The sequence below is a fragment of the Oryctolagus cuniculus genome, chromosome 7 (genome assembly GCF_964237555.1).
Source record: "Oryctolagus cuniculus chromosome 7, mOryCun1.1, whole genome shotgun sequence".
In the NCBI taxonomy this organism is placed as follows: Eukaryota; Metazoa; Chordata; class Mammalia; order Lagomorpha; family Leporidae; genus Oryctolagus; species Oryctolagus cuniculus.
Genome location: NC_091438.1, coordinates 127,778,057 through 127,796,451, shown reverse-complemented (window position 1 = coordinate 127,796,451; position 18,395 = coordinate 127,778,057). Strand labels below are relative to the sequence as shown.

Genomic DNA, 18,395 nt, shown 5'->3' with positions numbered 1-18,395 from the left:
AAAATTCCTAATTTTGTGATTAAAAGGAAATCAGTCAGTAATTAAACGACTTTATTGGGATAGTGAATAGTGAGCAAGGTAACAATAATCTATAAAAGCTAGTAACTCAAAGTGTTATTTTGTACAATTCATATTTATACTTGAAATGGACAGCTGTTATTTTTCTGCCAATTTTTATAGCCTATTTTTTTTTTTTTTGACAGGCAGAGTGGACAGTGAGAGAGAGAGACAGAGAGAAAGGTCTTCCTTTGCCGTTGGTTCACCCCCCAATGGCCGCCGCGGCCGGCGCGCTGCGGCCGGCGCACCGCGCTGATCCGATGGCAGGAGCTAGGAGCCAGGTGCTTTTCCTGGTCTCCCATGGGGTGCAGGGCCCAAGCACCTGGGCCATCCTCCACTGCACTCCTGGGTCACAGCAGAGAGCTGGCCTGGAAGAGGGGCAACCGGGACAGAATCCGGTGCCCCAACCGGGACTAGAAGCTGGTGTGCCGGCGCCGCTAGGCGGAGGATTAGCCTAGTGAGCCGCGGCGCCGGCCCTCTATTTTTTAAAAATATAAAACATGAGCCATTTTACTAACATTTACTGGATACTTCTGCGTGCCAGTGTTTTAAATGCTTTCTATGTATTAACTAATTAAATCCTCATAGAAGTCCCACAAGGTTGCTATCTCCCTTTTTAGATAAGAAAACTGAGGCAGAGAGAGATAACAGAAGTTGTCTAAGATCACACAACCTGGGATTTGAACAGAAGTATTCTCTAGAGCCTGTACACTTAACCACTACAATATACTAAATATTCCTATGTAGTTACGAATATAAAATTTTACGAATGTAATTGTCAAGTACAATTCTATAAAGACAGAGCCCTACATTAATGAAAAGTCAGTAAGCTGACATTTGCCTGGTTTCCTCAACAATTGTTCAAGGCAACTGAAATTCGCAGGAGTTCAGTAATGTGCTTGCAGTTGGAATGACGACAGCTCATGAACTCATCTGTACAAGACAATGCATCAGCACACTGAGTGAATCATCTGCTCAGAGTTCTAAAGGAAAGCACTTCTCAGTACAGCCCTCTGACACCATTCAAAGTCTTTTGTGTTTCAGAGTGCAAGGGAGGCTCTAGTAAGTCTAAAGCAATTAAAACCACTTTGCTCATTGCTCTTTTGATTCATCAGGTCCCTAGGCAGGTGCTAATACATGAAAATGGATGTCACTTCAGCCAATGACAGGGAAAAAGAGAGCTGAGGTTTTTTCTTTTTAATTTTTTTCTATATTCACTTTACTTATATGTGTACTACATGTATGTAATATACACACATATATACATACATATGCAAATATGTGAATTAACTAGCTCTTGTAAAGAGAATGTTTCCTCTTAAATAAATTTGGTTTTGATGAGACTACACAATATTTAGACCTTCTCAAAGCTCATCTCCTGGAAGGTCACAGAAGTACACCAGCAAATAGAGCAGTCACTCCCTCTCTCCTTTCTGTCACCTAGCAAAACAGAAGCCACAAGAAGACTTAAAACAGTACGAGTGAAACCTACAAAATAATGCATTTCCTTTCTAGAAAGCCCTACTTCAAAGCTGGGTAGCTACTCCTTACCCAAGAGCACTAGAATGACTTGGTGGACTACTACTCTGATATAAAGAGATCAGGAGTTGTGATTCTAGTATGCCTGAATTCCTCTTTGCCTCAGTTTCTTAATTATTCAAATGAACATAATAATACTTAGCTGCCTATCAGACTCACGTGAAAGTAATTTGTAAAGAACACAATTCCCAAAGATATCTCAATAGCAATCCCAACTGGCCAGGGCTTCTCAAGAAGCAGATGGCGCCCACACACTCCAGTGAGAGTGCAAGAAATTGCAAAGTGAGGAGCAGTATTGTTATTCGGGAATATAAATGATGTTGCCCCATTACCCTGAGAGCTACTTGGTTTGTTTGTGTTAGAGAGGTCACCCTAAGCTTCTCAGAGCAGCTGAGTAAGCTGGAGGGCCCTTCTTGTGGCCATCTGCTCCCTTCCCAGGCTCCTCTGGCAAATCAAGAGGGTTTCCTTGTATTAACCTCTGAAGAACAGCCACAGCCCCTCTCAGCACCAGCTTCAGCACACAGGGGTCTCTGCTCTCCATCTGTGCAAGCAGCTACAATTAATGAATAACAAGGTTTCCCAGCCCAGGCATTCACTTGCAGAGATAACTTTGCATTACCTGGTTTTCCAATACTTGGATCTCTATAAAGGAATTAAATGTATATTTTAAAAGACTGATATTTTTGCTATTTTAGACATACTTACGTGAGAAAAAATGAAATGGGAAGAATTTGTCCGGAAAATCCATTAAAAAATCTAATCTTCATAAGACACAATTATTTCAAAAACAATAATTTAATTTTTATGGTAATTATTCTTTGGTACATAAGACTTACAGAACAAGTTAGCTTGTATACTGATGGATAACTGCAGATTACATGCCTCCTCCTCAGTTCACAAATTGAACACAAATTAGAAAAAAAAAAAAAAACACACTCCTCAAGCAATCCTCTGCAGAAATAGTGTGCATATATACAAAATATGTATCTAATATCTACAACCTGGGTTATTTATTGAAAGGGACAAAGGGGCAACATATAATTTGTAAAATTATTTCAGAAATTACTCTGCTCTATTTAGCAGCTTACCTCAGTGGGGGAGAGAAAAAACTAAACAATGAACTACTTTTCAAAAGAACAAGGATATGCATAACTATTTTTGATCAACCAAATTATTGAGTGATCAATTTTTTTGAGGCCCTTCATAGTAGTCAGATTTACTTTAAAGCATTATAAAAATTACCTAGGAATTCTTTTCTAGGAGGAGAAAGATTTAGTTACTTCTGTGAGACTGTACACTGAATCAAGTCATCAGAATCTACTGCAATTACATTTAAATGTTTTTGTATAATATATATCACATATAATCCACTTAGAATAGTGTTTGGCATATGGTAAGTACTTCAAAAATATTATTATTCTGTTAGGGTTCCAAATATAACTCTAGCTAGAGTAGAGCCCTTATTTCAATACTCAAACATCTCCTCACTTCAACCATAGCCTAACTTCAAATGATCTCAAGAAAAATGGCTATGCATAAATATCATATGAACTGTAATCAATTCTTAGAGTAATCAAAAGACTAATTTTCAGGCACTCCTAATCCTCATATTTTCTAAACTCCATGACATTTTATTTCCATGTTGGCCTTTTTAATATGGAGATGAATGCACATCCCACATAACATTATTTAAAAGTTCATGTACTAGTAAGAACACCATTCTTAACATTTATAGTATTTAGGTCAAGGCCTCATATCACCTTCTAGCTTTATTCTTCTGTTCCACTTTGCAACTTGAATTGTGTGGGGTAGCAAGAATGTCAAAACAAATTCAATTAGGACAATACTTTTCATTTTGTTTAGAAACTGGAGCAAAACCATTTTTCCATATACTGCAGTAATCTGATTCCATGTAAACATCAATCAGACAGAAGACACTCTCATTAAGTATTCAACTCAGATTTTTTTTTTTTGACAGGCAGAGTTAGAGAGAGAGAGAGAGAGAGAGAGAGAGAGAGAGAGAGAGAGAAAGGTCTTCCTTCCGCTGGTTCACCCCCAAAATGGCTGCTACAGCTAGCGGGCCACGCTGATCCGAAGCCAGGAGCCAGGTGCTTCCTCCTGGTCTCCCATGCGGATGCAGGGCCCAAGCACTTGGGCCATCCTCCACTGCACTCCCGGGCCACAGCAGAGAGTTGGACTGGAAGAGGAGCAACTGGGACAGAATCCGGTGCCCCAACTGGGACTAGAACCCGGGGTGCCGGCGCCGCAGGCGGAGGATTAGCCAAGTGAGCCGCAGCGCCAGCCATCAACTCAGAATTTTAAATTCATTCACATTATCCATTAGATCTGAGAAATGGTTCTTCATAGGACAAGTCTCTGATATCAGCAACTTTTTGAATCAAAATGGGATTATTGTACAATCCCATCAATTGGTCAGTTCTTATATGACTTAAAAAAATTATTTATGGGGCTGGTGCTGTGGTACAGCAGGTTAAAGCCCTGGCCTGAAGCACTGGTATCCCATATGGTATCAGTTCAAGTCCTGGCTGCTCCGCTTCCAATCCAGTTCCCTGCTAATGTGCCTGGGAAAGCAGAGGATAGCCCAAGTCCTTGGGCCCCTGCACCCACATGGGAGACTGAGAAGAGGCTCCTGGCTCTTGGCTTTGGATCGGTTCAGCTCTGGCCACTGCAGCCATTTGGGGAGTGAACCAGCAGATGGAAGACCTCTCCCTCTCCCTCTCTCCCTCTCTCTTTCTGTCTCTACCTCTCTCTCTAACTCTTTCAAATAAATAAAATAAATCTTTAAAAAATTATTTATGAAGCTGACATTGTGGCATAGCAAATAAAAGTAAGGCTCACCTTCAATGCTGGCATCCCACATAGGCACCGGTTTATGTCCTGGCTGCTCCACTCTGGATCCAGCTCCATGCTAATGGCATAGAAAAAGCAGCAGAAAATGGCCCACATGCTTGGGTCCCTGTCACCTGCATGGAGACCCGAAAGAAGTTCCTGCTTGTGGCCTTCTGGGGAGTGGACCAGTGGACAGAAGATCTCTCTCTGTCTCTCCCTCTCTCAGTAACTTCCAAATAAATAAATAAATCTTTAAAAAAATTTATGTATTTGAGAGGTAGAAAGACAAAGACAAACAGAGAAAGAGAAAGAGATCTTATCTGCTGGCCCACCTCCCAGATGTTTCCAGTGCTTAAGACTGAGCTGGAGCTGGAGCCAGAAGCTGGGAATGCAACCCAGGTCTCCCATGTGGGTGGCAGGAACTTAATTGCTTATCACCATTGCCTCCAGGGTCTGCACTGGTAGAAAGTTGGAGTCAGAGGCCAAAGCAAGGAACTGAACCCAGGCACTCCAACATGAGATGCCATGCTTTAATTGCTAGGCTGAAAATCTGCTCCTTATGAGACTTTCAACTCCTTTGTTGCTCTAACAGTAAAGGCAGGAAACTGAACTGACAGATAGAATGTTCCTCCTCATGTATACTACTACTTCAGTAAGATTTCTTGAACATCTTTAGAAAATCTAAACTGGAAGGTATGCATTCACGGATTTCATGTTCTGTGGATATGATTTATTCTTCTTTTCTTTAAAACAAGTTTAAATTTATTTTAAAACAGTCATGATTTGAGGGAAAGCTCAATGTACTCAAGCCTGATCTAAGAATTAAAGCATTGTGGAGCTCAGAAAATACATAGATATCAAAAAATAAATAAAATTTTATTCTATAATTCTAAGAATTAAATTTGCTTATTAGGGAGTCTGTAGGAGAAACAAAAAAAGCTGCACAAAGAGTTCTTCCATCCAATTCAGATCTATATTCTAGCATCCTTCCATGGTTCACAAAGGGAAGAATGTGGGTGAAGAGGGGTCTACAATGTTTTTCCAGGTAAGGGATATTATTAAGAGTCTTCAATGGTAGCTAAAGATAAAAATCTAATGCCTAGGACTACATAGTAGAATCCAGTCTCTGCACCAACATATTAAGCCAACTAAAGTATATGATCTTTCCTCATACAAAACTAATGTGAAAAATAACCAGGTTACTATCCGTAGAAATACTGCTGAAATTTAATAATCATCTGAAAGAATGAATGGCCGGTGCCATGGCTCACTAGGCTAATCCTCTGCCTGCAGTGCCGGCACCACGGGTTCTAGTCCTAGTTGGGGCGCCGGATTCTGTCCCAGTTGCTCCTCTTCCAGTCCAGCTCTCTGCTGTGGCCCGGGAGTGCAGTGGAGGATGGCCCAAGTGCTTGGGTCCCTGCACCTGCATGGGAGACCGGGAGGAAGTACCTGGCTCCTGGTTTCGGATCAGCGCAGTGCCAGGCTATCCCATTAGGGGAGTGAACCAACGGAAGGAAGACCTTTCTTTCCGTCTCTCTCTCACTGTCTATACCTCTCTCTCTAACTCTGCCTGTCAAAAAAAAAAAAAAAAAAAAAAAAAGAGAATGAATGGCGAAAGAGATAAACCTCTAATCAGCAGGGTTAGAGCTCTTATATCTTTATGGTGGCCCCAGGAAGCTCTTTTTCTTGTATTTTGTACAGGAGTTAAGAGTTTTTTTTGTACTCTAACAGGAGGAAAAGTTGATTGTTTAAGCTGGGGTTGAATATAATATTCCAACAGTAATTTCTTTTTTTTTTTTTTTTTTGATAGGCAGAGTGGATAGTGAGAGAGAGAGAGACAGAGAGAAAGGTCTTCCTTTGCCGTTGGTTCACCCTCCAATGGCTGCTGCGGCCGGCGCGCTGCAGCTGGCGCACTGCGCTGATCCGAAGGTAGGAGCCAGGTGCTTCTCCTGGTCTCCCATGGGGTGCAGGGCCCAAGCACTTGGGCCATCCTCCACTGCACTCCCGGGCCACAGCAGAGAGCTGGCCTGGAAGAGGGGCAACCGGGACAGAATCCAGCGCCCCGACCGGGACTAGAACCTGGTGTGCCGGTGCCACTAGGTGGAGGATTAGCCTAGTGAGCCGCGGCGCCGGCCCAACAGTAATTTCAAGGGATAGAATCCTGGATTGATTCTGTTCAGTGCTCCAGGGTGAGGGGAGTATCCAAGGTGACACCCAAATTGGGCACAGTAATTTTTTTTTTTTAAATCAGAGGGGATCCTCTCCGTTGACATAGTCTCATACTCACCTCCTCTCCTCCAATGAGACCAATGCCTGATTGCTAGCCCCAGTGGGTATAATATTCATTCATGCTGCCACAAGAACCACTCAAAGGATCTGTGCAGTCCTCTGTCATATCAATGATCCTTGCCAGGGAATCAGGGAGTCCGGAGAATGTGAGCCACCCACAGTGGCTGCCCAAAGTCTTAGCCATACCCTGCGCCCTCATATGCAGCCAGTTTTCATAGTCCCAGCACACAGGGCTCCCACATCACAAGCACCCAGCTCCCTATCAGTTCTCCCTTCCAGACTCAGGTGTCTCCTCTTAGCTGGTTGCTGGGCACACAGACACAAGCTGGCGCAGTGGTTACATATGTCCAAAACGGCACCCGCCCTCTCTCGGCTAGTTTCAGGACACTGGTGCTGGGTGATCAGGTAGAGAGAAACGTGTCCCCACCTTTCTCTCTAGGTTGGCAGGTATACTGTCCCCCACAAGACTCCAAGTCTGACTCACGCCAGGCGCTTCCTGCGGCTTTCTTGCCAGTGGCTTAGACTGTGGCAGTCTGGTCTCACCTCACTCTCCAGAGCTGGTGCTGAGGTTGTCAGCTACTAGGGTCCTGAGTTGTATGCATCCACATTCTCCACATAGAGGCACAGTGTCCCTCTAATTTGCATGGAGTTTCCTCTGCTGTTTTCTCCCTAACTCTTCCCTGAGAGTGCACTCTCTCCATATTTTTTTAATTATCTTCCCCTAGACTAGAGCAGTAAGCGCCCTCCCTATTCCACCATCTTGGTTTCTCTTGTCACCTTTTTAACTATTGAAATGTCATTTTGAAGTTAATTTCTAAGAGATGCTGTGACCCTTGAGTATGTGTGAAGAGAAAGGTGAACAATGGTCTTATTCTCTTCTGAAGGAAGAGTCATTAAAAAGTTATGTCGGGATGGTTTAGGGGTGTGTTGGTGTAGTAGTTAGATGCCACTGGAGTGCCTGGGTTCAAGTTCAAGCTCCACTTTCAATTCTAGCTTCCTGTTAATATGTACCCCTGGAGGCAGCAGATGATGGCTCAAGTATTTGCAACCCCGCCACCCACATGAGAGACCTAGATGGAGTTCTGGGCTCCTGGCTTTGGCCTGACCCAGCCTTGGTGTTGCAGGCATTTGGGGAGTGAACAAGTAAATCAGAGATCTCTCTCTGGCTTACTCTTTGTCCTTCTCCCTTCAAATAAATAATACAGGTTTTAAAAATTTATTTTAAATAGAAAGTAACCTGATCAGATCTATGTTTTAGATCATTCTTTTTTTTAAAAAAATTTTATTTATTTATTTGACAGGTAGAGTTACAGACAGTGAGAGAGAGAGAGAGAAAGGTCTTCTCTCTGTTGGTTCACTCCCCAAATGGTACAACCGGAACTGCGCTGATCCAAAGCCAGGAGCCAGGAGCCAGGAGCCAGGAGACTCCTCCTGGTCTCCCATGTGGGCGCAGGGGCCCAAGTACTTGGGCCATCCTCCACCGCTCTCCCAGGCCATAGCAGAGAGCTGGACCGGAAGAGGAGCAACCCACATGGGATGCCAGCACCACAGGCTACTGCACCAGCCCCCTAGATCATTCTTATAAGAATGTGGAGAATGGATTGGAAGACAAGGATTGGAATAGAAGCAGAGAAATTAGTCAGGAGACTACAAGGTTATTTATAGGAAAGGAAATAATGGTGAGAACTAGGATTATTTCAAGTAATTCCAATGATTTTTTTTTCTTTACTCATAATACTCAGAAGGCCAGCTCTAGAAATTTAAGTTCCAGACCTACATTTCCAACATTTCCAACCGTCTACTAGATATCTTTCAGGACTATAACTTCAAACTCAACATGTTCTAAACTGAGCTAATCATCTTTCTCCTAAAAATTATGCTCCCCTGATTTCCCTGATCTTACTGAAGAAAATATTCAGGTCACTTAGCGTTGAACCCTGATCTAATGTTCTACACTTGTACTCTTCATTGCCTCCCACACACATAGTTTACAAATTCTCGGAAAATGATTCCATGAGCCATCCATTCATCTCCTCAGCTAACCATCAGAACAATGAAATAACATCTTTGGAACAGTGTTAAAGTTGAACAGTGAAGATAAATAATACATAGTTCTTGAGCATATTATAATCTGAAGAGAGAGACATGTAAACAGGATTCAAAGTTTAAACAAAAGGCTTCTGTAATGTGATTGTGTAAGAACTACAGAAAAATAGCAAAGGGAATGGCAAAAAAGAAAACAAAATTTGCATTCGATCTCCTTTTCCATTCTCATCACTACTACTTTAGTTCAGGCTCTCATTACTGCTTATCTAGATATTACTCCCAAGGGTCTCCAAACCTCTAGTCTCCTCCAAAATAACACACACTCAGGCACAAGAAGATAAAGCTGTGGTATAATGCAGAGAGTACTCTATACTTTAAATCAAAACCTATATATTTTAGTCTGGGTCTTGCCACTTACTAGCTGAGTTATTTTAGGCAAGCTCTTATCAGGGTCTCCATCACACTGTCCTTATCCTTAATGATTCTAATCTATTTATTGGGTTACAAATGAGGCTTATATAAAATAAAAGTTTATCCTAAAGTGAGTCTGCTTAACAATAACCTGCTGGTACAATATCCTAGATGGTTCCCAAACATCAAACACCTAAATCTCAGACATTAAAATCTCAATTGCAAGAATCAGAGGCTTCAATTCATTCTAGGTATTTACCTAGAATATATTTACCTATATTCTTTTTTCTTGCTTTTTTTTTTTTTTTTGGAGGGGTAGTTTCATTGAAGATTTTATGACAACTTAAAAATTAGGTAAGTGAATTCTGCAAAACAGAACATTAAGTGGGCAGATAAACCCTTTTGTTTTACAATAACTAATGCCTTTCAAATAAATAATTTTTTAAAAAAGAAGAAAAAGCTCTCATTATTTATAGATGATGTAGTTTTGGAGGCAGAAAATCAAAAAGAATCTACAGGTAAATTATTAAAATTAATGAGTTTAACAAATCTTGTATAAGAAATATATTAGCAGTTATATTCACAATAGCCAAAAACCTGAAATAATTCAGACAATGGACCGATGGTAGATTTATAATTAAATACACTTGGTATTTAAAAAATATATACTGATACACAAAATAACATGAATCTCACAAACATAATGCACAACACAAACACACACTTAAAATCCTACTTAAATTATATTCTGGAACAGGAAAACGAATCCAAGAGAAAACATATTAAAACAGTGGTTGCCTCTGGGCAGTAAGGGGAGCTGAACAGAAGCTCGCTGAGAGAAACTTTTGGAGACGCGAGAATGTTCATGATAACTTGTGAACTAGATTATTATCATGCTCAATATGGATAAATCTCATAATGTTAAGGAAAATATAAAAGAACACAGCATGATTACATTATATAGAGTAAAAAACATGCAAATTTAAAGTATGGTGTTTATGTAGCAAAATAAAGAAAAGCAAAAAATTGATTACCAGAATAGTGGTTATATTTGTTTAGAGAGGAGATGGTGACTGAGAGATGGCATGAATGAGACTTACAGGGAGTTCGCAATGTTGTGTTTCTTGTTATGGCAGTGATTACATAAACATTTGCTTTCTGATACAACATGGAGCTATATAAAATAAAACCATGGTAAAATAGTATATTTTAATTACATACAAGATAGCAGCTAAGTTTTCCAAGCTTTCCTATAATTTAATTTTTCAATGTACAAAAATGCTGGATATTATTCATCTGCAGGAAGATTATTGTATGTATAATAAATAAATAATGTAAATAATAATAGAAACCAGGGAAAGTTGACTTTAAAAGTAGTCTGGAGACTACCCTGAAATTGGAAAGAAAAGGTGATTTAGGACTCTGCTGAAAATGAGTCATACGACTCAAACTACTTCAACAAAAAAAAGGAATGTCTTAGCTCATTTAATTAAGAAATTTAAGTGGGTTGACCTCAAAGTTAGGCATGGTTAGGTGCAGTAATTCAAACGCTGTCAAGGAAAATGTATTCGCTCTGCTTTCCTGTATCTTAAGGCCTCATTCTCAGAGATTTATTTACACGATGACAAAGTTGTATCATTCCCACCAAAATAAAAAACATATTATTTCTCCCACCTTTAAAAGCAAAAGTATCGGCCGGCACCTTGGCTCACTTGGCTAATCCTCTGCCTGTGGCACTGGCACCCCCCCGCCCCACCCCCCTTCTAGTCCCGGTTGGGGTGCCGGATTCTGTCCCGGTTGCTCCTCTTCCAGTCCAGCTCTCTGCTGTGGCCCCAAAGGACAGTGGAGGATGGCCCAAGTGCTTGGGCCCTGCACCCGCATGGGAGACCAGGAGGAAGCACCTGGCTTCTGGCTTCGGATTGGCACAGTTTGCGCCGGCCTTAGCGGCCATTTTGGGGGGTGAACCAACAGAGGGAAGACCTTTCTTTCTCTCTAACTGCCTGTCAAAAAAAAAAAAAAAAAAAAGAAAGAAAGAAAGAAAGAAAAAGTATCTCCTATTGACTCCACTTCCTCTGCTATTTGTCACTCTGTTTCTTTGCTCCTTTGGTACAAAATTAAAGATGCTGATATTTTCTAATTTCTTTTCTCTTATTTGATAGTTTCTAATTTTTTTCTCCCATTTTCTCTGAACCCATCTATACAACATTAAATAAAAACTGAGAGCACAGATTCTCGTCTTCTTCCTGACCTTGAGGAGAAAGCACTCAGGTTTTGAACATGAAGCATGATGTTAGCTGTAATTTTTTTGTAGATATACTGTAACAGGCTGAGGAAGTTCTACTCTAGTCCTAGTGTTTGAGAGGGATGCAAGAAGGAAGAGGAGAAGTAGAGGGTTTTAAATGAAAAAAAACAGATTTTATCAAATGCTTTTTCGGAATCTACTGAGATGGTCATATGGTTTTTCTTTTTTAGTATGTTATATGGTGAATTAACTTGATACTTTTTTATAAATATTAATTGGCCTATAATTTATATTCTTTTAAGATGTTTTATTGAGATAAACTTCAAATAACATAAAAATTAATCATTAAAGTATACAATTCAGGAATGAGCTTTTAGCTAGATGCCCATCCCACATCAGACTACTTAGTTTTGATTCTGGGTTCTGGTTTCTGACTCCAGCTTCTTGAAAATGTAGTCCCTGGGAGGCAGTGATCCTGGCTCAAGTAATTGGGTTCCTCCCAACCATATGGAGACCTGGGTTGTGTATCTGGATCCTGGCTCCATCCTCTGCCCAGCCCCAGCATTTGTGGGGGCACTGGGGAATAAAACAGTGGATGAGAGTGCTTTCAAGCTCACTCTCTTTGGGTGTTTCTCTGACTCTCAATAAACAAACAAACCAAAAAAAGAAAAGTGTACAATTCAGTTGCTGTTTTCTTTCTCTGTGGATTTGCCTATTCTTGACATTTCACATAAATGAAATCATATAAAATATGACATTTTATGTCTTTCACTAAGCATAATGTTTTTAAGGTTCATTCTTCTCATAGCATATAACATCTCAGTCCTATTCCCTTCCTTTTTCAAGAAATTGTTGTGTTAACTGAGGTAAAATTCATGTAACAAAATTAACCACTTTGAAGTGAACAGTTTAGTGACATTAAGTATATAATGTTGTGTAACTATCAATCTACACAGAAATTTTATCATCCCAAACAAAAACTTTGTACTCAGTAAGCAATAATCATCAATCTTCATTCTTCCCAAAATATAGTAGTCTCTTACTGTCTCTATGAAACTTTTCTTCTAGAGTCCACATAAAAATGGAATCATATACCTGTTCTTTTCTGTCCTACTTCATGTAGCATTAAAAGTATTTTAAAATTATTTTATTTATTTGAAAGGCAGAGAGAAAGTGAGACAATGAGAGCTCTCCCATTTGCTAAGTCACTCCCCAAATGTCTGCAATAGTGAAGGCTGGGTCAGGCCAAAGTCAGGAGTGTGGAATTCAGTGTGGGTTTCCCACTTGGGTGGTAGTGACAATTTAAAAAAATAATAGGGTGCTGGTGCTGTGGTGTAGCAGGTTAAGCTGCAGCCTGCAGTGCTGGCATCCCATATGGGCACCAGTTTGAGTCCCGGCTGCTCCACTTCTGATCCAGCTATCTGCTAAGGCCTGGGAAAGCAGTAGAACATGGCCCAAGCCCTTGTGCCCCTGCACCCACTTGGGAGACCCAGAAGAAGTTCCTGGCTCCTGGCTTTGGGTTGGCACAGCTCCAGCTATTGCAGCCCCATTGGGGAGTGAACCAGCAATGGAACACCTCCCTCTCTCTTTCTCTGCCTCTCCTTCTCTCTCTGTGTAACCCTTTCAAATAAAATAAATAAATCTTTAAATAAATAAAAAAGACAGTAATGGACTTTGACTGTCTAGGGCTATGTTTTTCTTTTTTCTCTTTTTAAAAGGATGATACTGTTCAGTGTCATCAGCAAAGATTTAGTGCTTAGCAACACAAAAAATTCCAAGGGATAGGTTAGAAATTCAGGACTCAGTATTATATATGTTACTCGTCCTCCTTGTATAGGAGGAAGAATGTGTGTAAAATCCAAAAGAGGGGCCACAGCCTTGTGGCACAGTAGACGAGGCCTCTGCCTGCTGTGCTGATATCCCGTATGGGTGCTGGTTCTTGTCCCAGCTGTTCCTCTTCTGATCTAGCTCTTCTAGTAATAACCTGGAAAAGCAGTGGAAGATGGCCCAAGTGCTTGGGCCCCTGCCCCCACGTAGGAGATCTGGAAGCAGCTCCTGGCTCCTGGCTTCAGATCGGCCCAGCTCTAGCTGTTGCAACCACTTGGGGAGCGAATCAGTGGATGGAAGACCTTTCTCTCTGTCTCCTCCTCTTTCTCTCTGTAACTCTCTCTCTCAAATAAAAAAAAATAAATAAATCTTAAAAGAGAAAGAGATACAAAAGATCTTAATTTGAGGAACTATACAGAGAGTATTAGTGTAGTTTGATTGTTTACAATTAAGTCACCCAAAGGAAACACAACAAAATGCCTGACTCTTGACTCACTGGGTAAATTCAAGTCATTTTATTATGTAGTAGTTGGAGATCCACAGCAGGAGACTACATAGAAGGCAGGCTGTGCTTTATTTGTTCAAAGGCCAAAGGAAGCTCAAAAGGCAGAAAAATAACTGGAATTTTTATAAGTTTCATAACTAATGCTCATGACCAAGACTTCTATCAGAAGGAACATGGTACAAAAGAATGGAGTATTAAGGTGAAGTTAGGGTAATGCAGCACAAGGTTTGTATCTAATCACTGGAAAACTGTCCTCTAACATCTAGAGAAAGGACTGTTTAGCCAATAGTTCCAAATGTGGTAGTTGAGGGGTCAAATCATAGGAAACTTGCCCTGGTTATATGGTTGCCCAGTTGCTTCATAAAAGTATCTTAGGGATTACACCCTCCATCATCAGCTACAATTGTTTAAACCAGTGGGGTTGGGATGTATGAACATACAGTGATGCAGAAAGACCGGCTGCTTTAACTTAAGTAGCCTTGTTCAAATTCAGCAAAGATGGGAAAAATGTCCAGTAGTTCTTATAAAAGAGTGGCACATCAATTTACACTAGCTTGTATGAAAAAGTAGGTGGGAATCATTCAGGGTCAGAATCTTTGAGGGCTATAACTAAGAATACAGTGGCTTTGGTAGGCAGAAAAGCAGGTGGAAGTATTCAATCAGCAGTTGAGGAAGCGTAACTATCAATTATGAGAGACAGGCAGATGGGTGCAAAGAACTTTGAGGCAATACTACCTAGAAAAACAGGCATTACAAGTGTCTGGGTAACACTACCGGCTAAGATCATTACAAATTTTAAGGGATGGTGCAGCTCATCAGCTTATTGAGCATTCAGTCTCCCTGCACAATAATAAAACAATTTATTTACTTTCACAGACTATTGAACTGAGATCATAACTTACATCAAACAATTTTATGTGAATGACAAAGTATAGAGTATAGTATGAAGTGCTGTATCATGGGTTCTCAGTTGCTATCAATTTGTAACTTGCACTGTTATACAGTGCCTTGCCAAAATAAAATAGAAAACAACACTAGAAAAATATTAATTAAAATACTCATACTATTATCATTCTTCGCATTTGCAGCATTAGATGTCTCCAAATTCTTATTCTAAATCTATAACAATCAGCTGTGAATCAATATCCCTTTTAGGATATTCACACTTGAAGATTTATTTATATTAAGGCTTTAAAGTGTAACTAACCTCGCAAGTATTTCCAGAACAACCATTAAGAAATAAATTGGGGGGGGGGGGAGCTGGTGCTGTGGTATAGTGGGTAAAGGTGCCACCTGTAGTGCCAGCATCCATATGGGTGCTGGTTTGAGTCCCAGCTGCTCTGCTTCCAATCCAGTTCTCTGCTATGGCCAGGGAAAGCAGTGGAAGATGGCCCAAGTCTTTGGGTCCCTGCACCTGCATCAGAGACCTGGAAGCTCCAGGCTAGATCAGCCCAGCTCTGCCCATTGCGGCCATTGGGGGAGTGAACCAGTAGTTGGAAGACCTCTTTCTTTCTCTTTATCTCTCTGCCTCTGCCTCTCTATAACTTTGCCTTTCAAATAAATAAATAAATCTTTAAAAAAAAATTTTTTAAAAAACAGAAATTGTGGGGCTGGCATTGTGGCATGGCACACTAAGCAGCCAACTGCAAAACTGGCATCCCATATGAGCCTCTGTTAGAATCTTGGCTGTTCCACTTCAGATCCACTTCCCTGTTGATGCACTTGGGAAAGCAGCAGAAGATGGCCCAAGTACTTGGGCTCCTGCTACCAGTAGAGACCCAGATGGAGTACCTGATTCTTGGCTTCAGTCTGGCCCAGCCACAGCTGTTGTGGCCATTTGGGGAGTAAACGAGAGGATGGAAAATTTTACTCTGTCTCTCCCTCTCTGTATCTCTGTCTTTCAAATAAATAAATAAATAAATACCAAGATGATTATCTTAACCTCCAAAACAATAAGCAAAATGAGGAAATTTAAGTGTATATTACACCACTAAATTTAACAGTAATTTCTTTTTTAAAGATTTTATTTATTTATTTGAGAGTAGAGTTACAGACATTGAGAGGGAGAGACAGAGAGAAAGGTCTTCCCTCTGTCGGTTCACCCCCTAAATGGCTGCAACGGCCGGAGCTGCGTCAATCCCAAGCCAGGAGCCAGGTGCCTCCTCCCGGTCTCCCATGCGGGTGCAGGGGCCCAAGCACTTGGCCCATCCTCCAATGCTTTCCCAGGCCACAGCAGAGAGCTGGAGTGGAAGAGGAGCAGCCAGGACTAGAACTGGTGCCCATATGGGATGCCGGCACCACAAGTAGAGGATTAACCTACTGTGCCATTGCACTGCCCCCAACAGCAATTTCTAGATGGAGACAATCACAAAGGCTTGGGCCATCTTCTACTGCTTTCCCAGGCCACAGAAGGGAGACGGATCAGAAATGGAACAGCAGGGACTCAAATTGGCGAATTGGCGGCATCCATATGAGATGCCAGCACTGTAGGTGGCGGCTTTATCTGCTATGCCACAGTGCTGGTCCAGAGAGAGAGAGAGAGAGAGAGAGAGAGATCTTCCACCTGCTGGTTCACTCCCCAGATGGCCACAATGGCCTGGGCTGGGCCAATCCAAAACCAGGAGCCAGGAATTTCTTCTGGGTCTCCCATGTGGGTGCAGGGGCCCAAGGACTTGCTGCTTTGGCAGGCACATTAGCAGGGAACTGGATCAGAAGTGGAACAGCTGGGACTCAAATCGCCCACATGGGACACCAGCAGGTGGCATGCAAGTGGGATGCAGGTGGCAGCTTTACCCACTACATCACAGCACCAGCCCCACTTCCTTCCTAAAATTCAGTGCGCCAGCTTACCTAACATTTTTCAGTTCCCCAAAAACTTTATCTTTGTCTTGCTTCCAGGACATCACATAAGCTTTTTCTTCTCTAGGAAAGTTCTCTCCCTCCAACCTCTTTGCCTGGCTAACTCAGGCTACCGATTCAATATTTAGCTAAATGTTATTCTCTTGAGAAGCTATACCAGAGAGTTTAGCTGTCTCTACTATGTGCTTCCACTGTATTCTACATTTTCACTACCATGGAACTTTTTATACTTTATAATTGCTATTAACTACCCAGACTTCACCCCTATGATCCCACCAGCACTAGACTATACGGTCCATGAAGGAAAAGACTTTGTCCTACTCATGGTTGTAATCTGGAAGCTATTCCAAATTTCTCTTTTCCCATGTCCTCTATGCCCAATCTACCAAGTCATGACTATTTCTCACTTCCATTCTTTCTTCTCCATCCCTAATTTCACTTCTCTAATCAGTTTACTGATTATCTCTTGCTGAAACTACAGTAAAAACCCTGAAATTAGTCTTCTTGCCTCAAGGCTCTTTCCCCTAAAATCTATTCACCACAGAAGCACCTAAGTAATTTATTTAAAACAGTAACCTTACATCTTACTTCCTAGCAAAAACATTGAATTACTCCTTGCACACTTCCAGGATATGACTGAAAATCAAGGGGCCCTTGACCCGTGACCTGCACTTGCTCTTCAGCCTTATGCATCTTAACTTCTCAGTGTTGAATATCCCAACTACACCTAACTGCTTTCACTTCTCCCACATAATCTAGGTTGCTTTTTTTTCTTATATCTCTTTGTTCATGCTTTCGTTTCTGCTTAGAATACTTTCTCCTTTTCTCTGTTTTAGAATTTCTTATTAACTGTAAATTTACATTGGTGTCATTCATTCCTGGGAGCTTTCCCAGAATGCTCTTCCCCTCCCACTCACCCGCTCAGTACTCCCAAAATGTCTTGTCCATCACTCTGTATATACATTTCATGTTGCTCTAAAATGATCTGATTGTCTCTCTTTTCTCAAAGAGATTATTACAGAAGTAACTTAACTGCATTTATCTTTGTATCCCTAGTACTTAATACAGTGCCTACTTATACTAAAAATCAATAAATATTAATGTAAAATTTAGTCTATTTTTATTTATTGGAGGGAGAGAGGGGGAAAGAGAAGTAGACAGACAGAAAGAGAGAGGGGCCCGGGAGGGCAGTGGAGGATGGCCCAAGTGCTTGGGTCCCTGCACTTGAATGGGAGACCAGGAAGAAGCACCTGGCTCCTGGCTTCGTATCGGTGCAGTGCCAGCCGTAGCAGCCATTTGGGGAGTGAACCAACGGAAGGAAGGCCTTTCTCTCTCTCTCTCTCTCTCTCTAACTCTACCTGTCAAATAAAAAAATAAATAAAATAAAATAAAAAGAAAGAAAGAGAGAGGGCCCAACTACAAGTTTACTCCCCAAACGCCTGGGACAGTCGGGCTGCACCAGGTGAAGTCAGGAGCTGGGAACTCAATCCAGGTCTCCCACGTAAATGGCAGGAACCCAATTACTTCAGCCATCACCACTATCTCCCTGAGTCCACAACAGCAGGAAACTGGAGTCAAGAATAAGAACTGGGGGCCGGTGCCGCGGCTCAACAGGCTAATCCTCCACCTTGCGGCGCCAGAACACAGGGTTCTAGTCCTGGTCAGGGCGCCGGATTCTGTCCCGGTTGCCCCTCTTCCAGGCCAGCTCTCTGCTGTGGCCAGGGAGTGCAGTGGAGGATGGCGCAGGTCCTTGGGCCCTGCACCGACATG

At 41.6% G+C, this 18,395-nt stretch overlaps 1 protein-coding gene across 6 annotated transcripts in view; it reads right to left on the bottom strand.

Annotated features, from left to right (window-relative positions):
• The window catches only part of ZSWIM5 (zinc finger SWIM-type containing 5), a 187,694-nt gene that overhangs the window by 72,938 nt on the left and 96,361 nt on the right, over nt 1-18,395 (bottom strand). Inside the window, exon 1 of one of the 6 annotated variants that reach the window (XM_051857849.2) lies at nt 4,456-4,623. The exons of the other annotated variants lie outside the window; for them this stretch is intronic. Coding sequence (XP_051713809.2) covers nt 4,456-4,477 — 22 coding nt within the window. The 5' untranslated portion in view covers nt 4,478-4,623. Of the gene's footprint in view, nt 1-4,455; nt 4,624-18,395 lie in introns of those variants that run through there. 6 annotated transcript variants of the gene reach the window in all.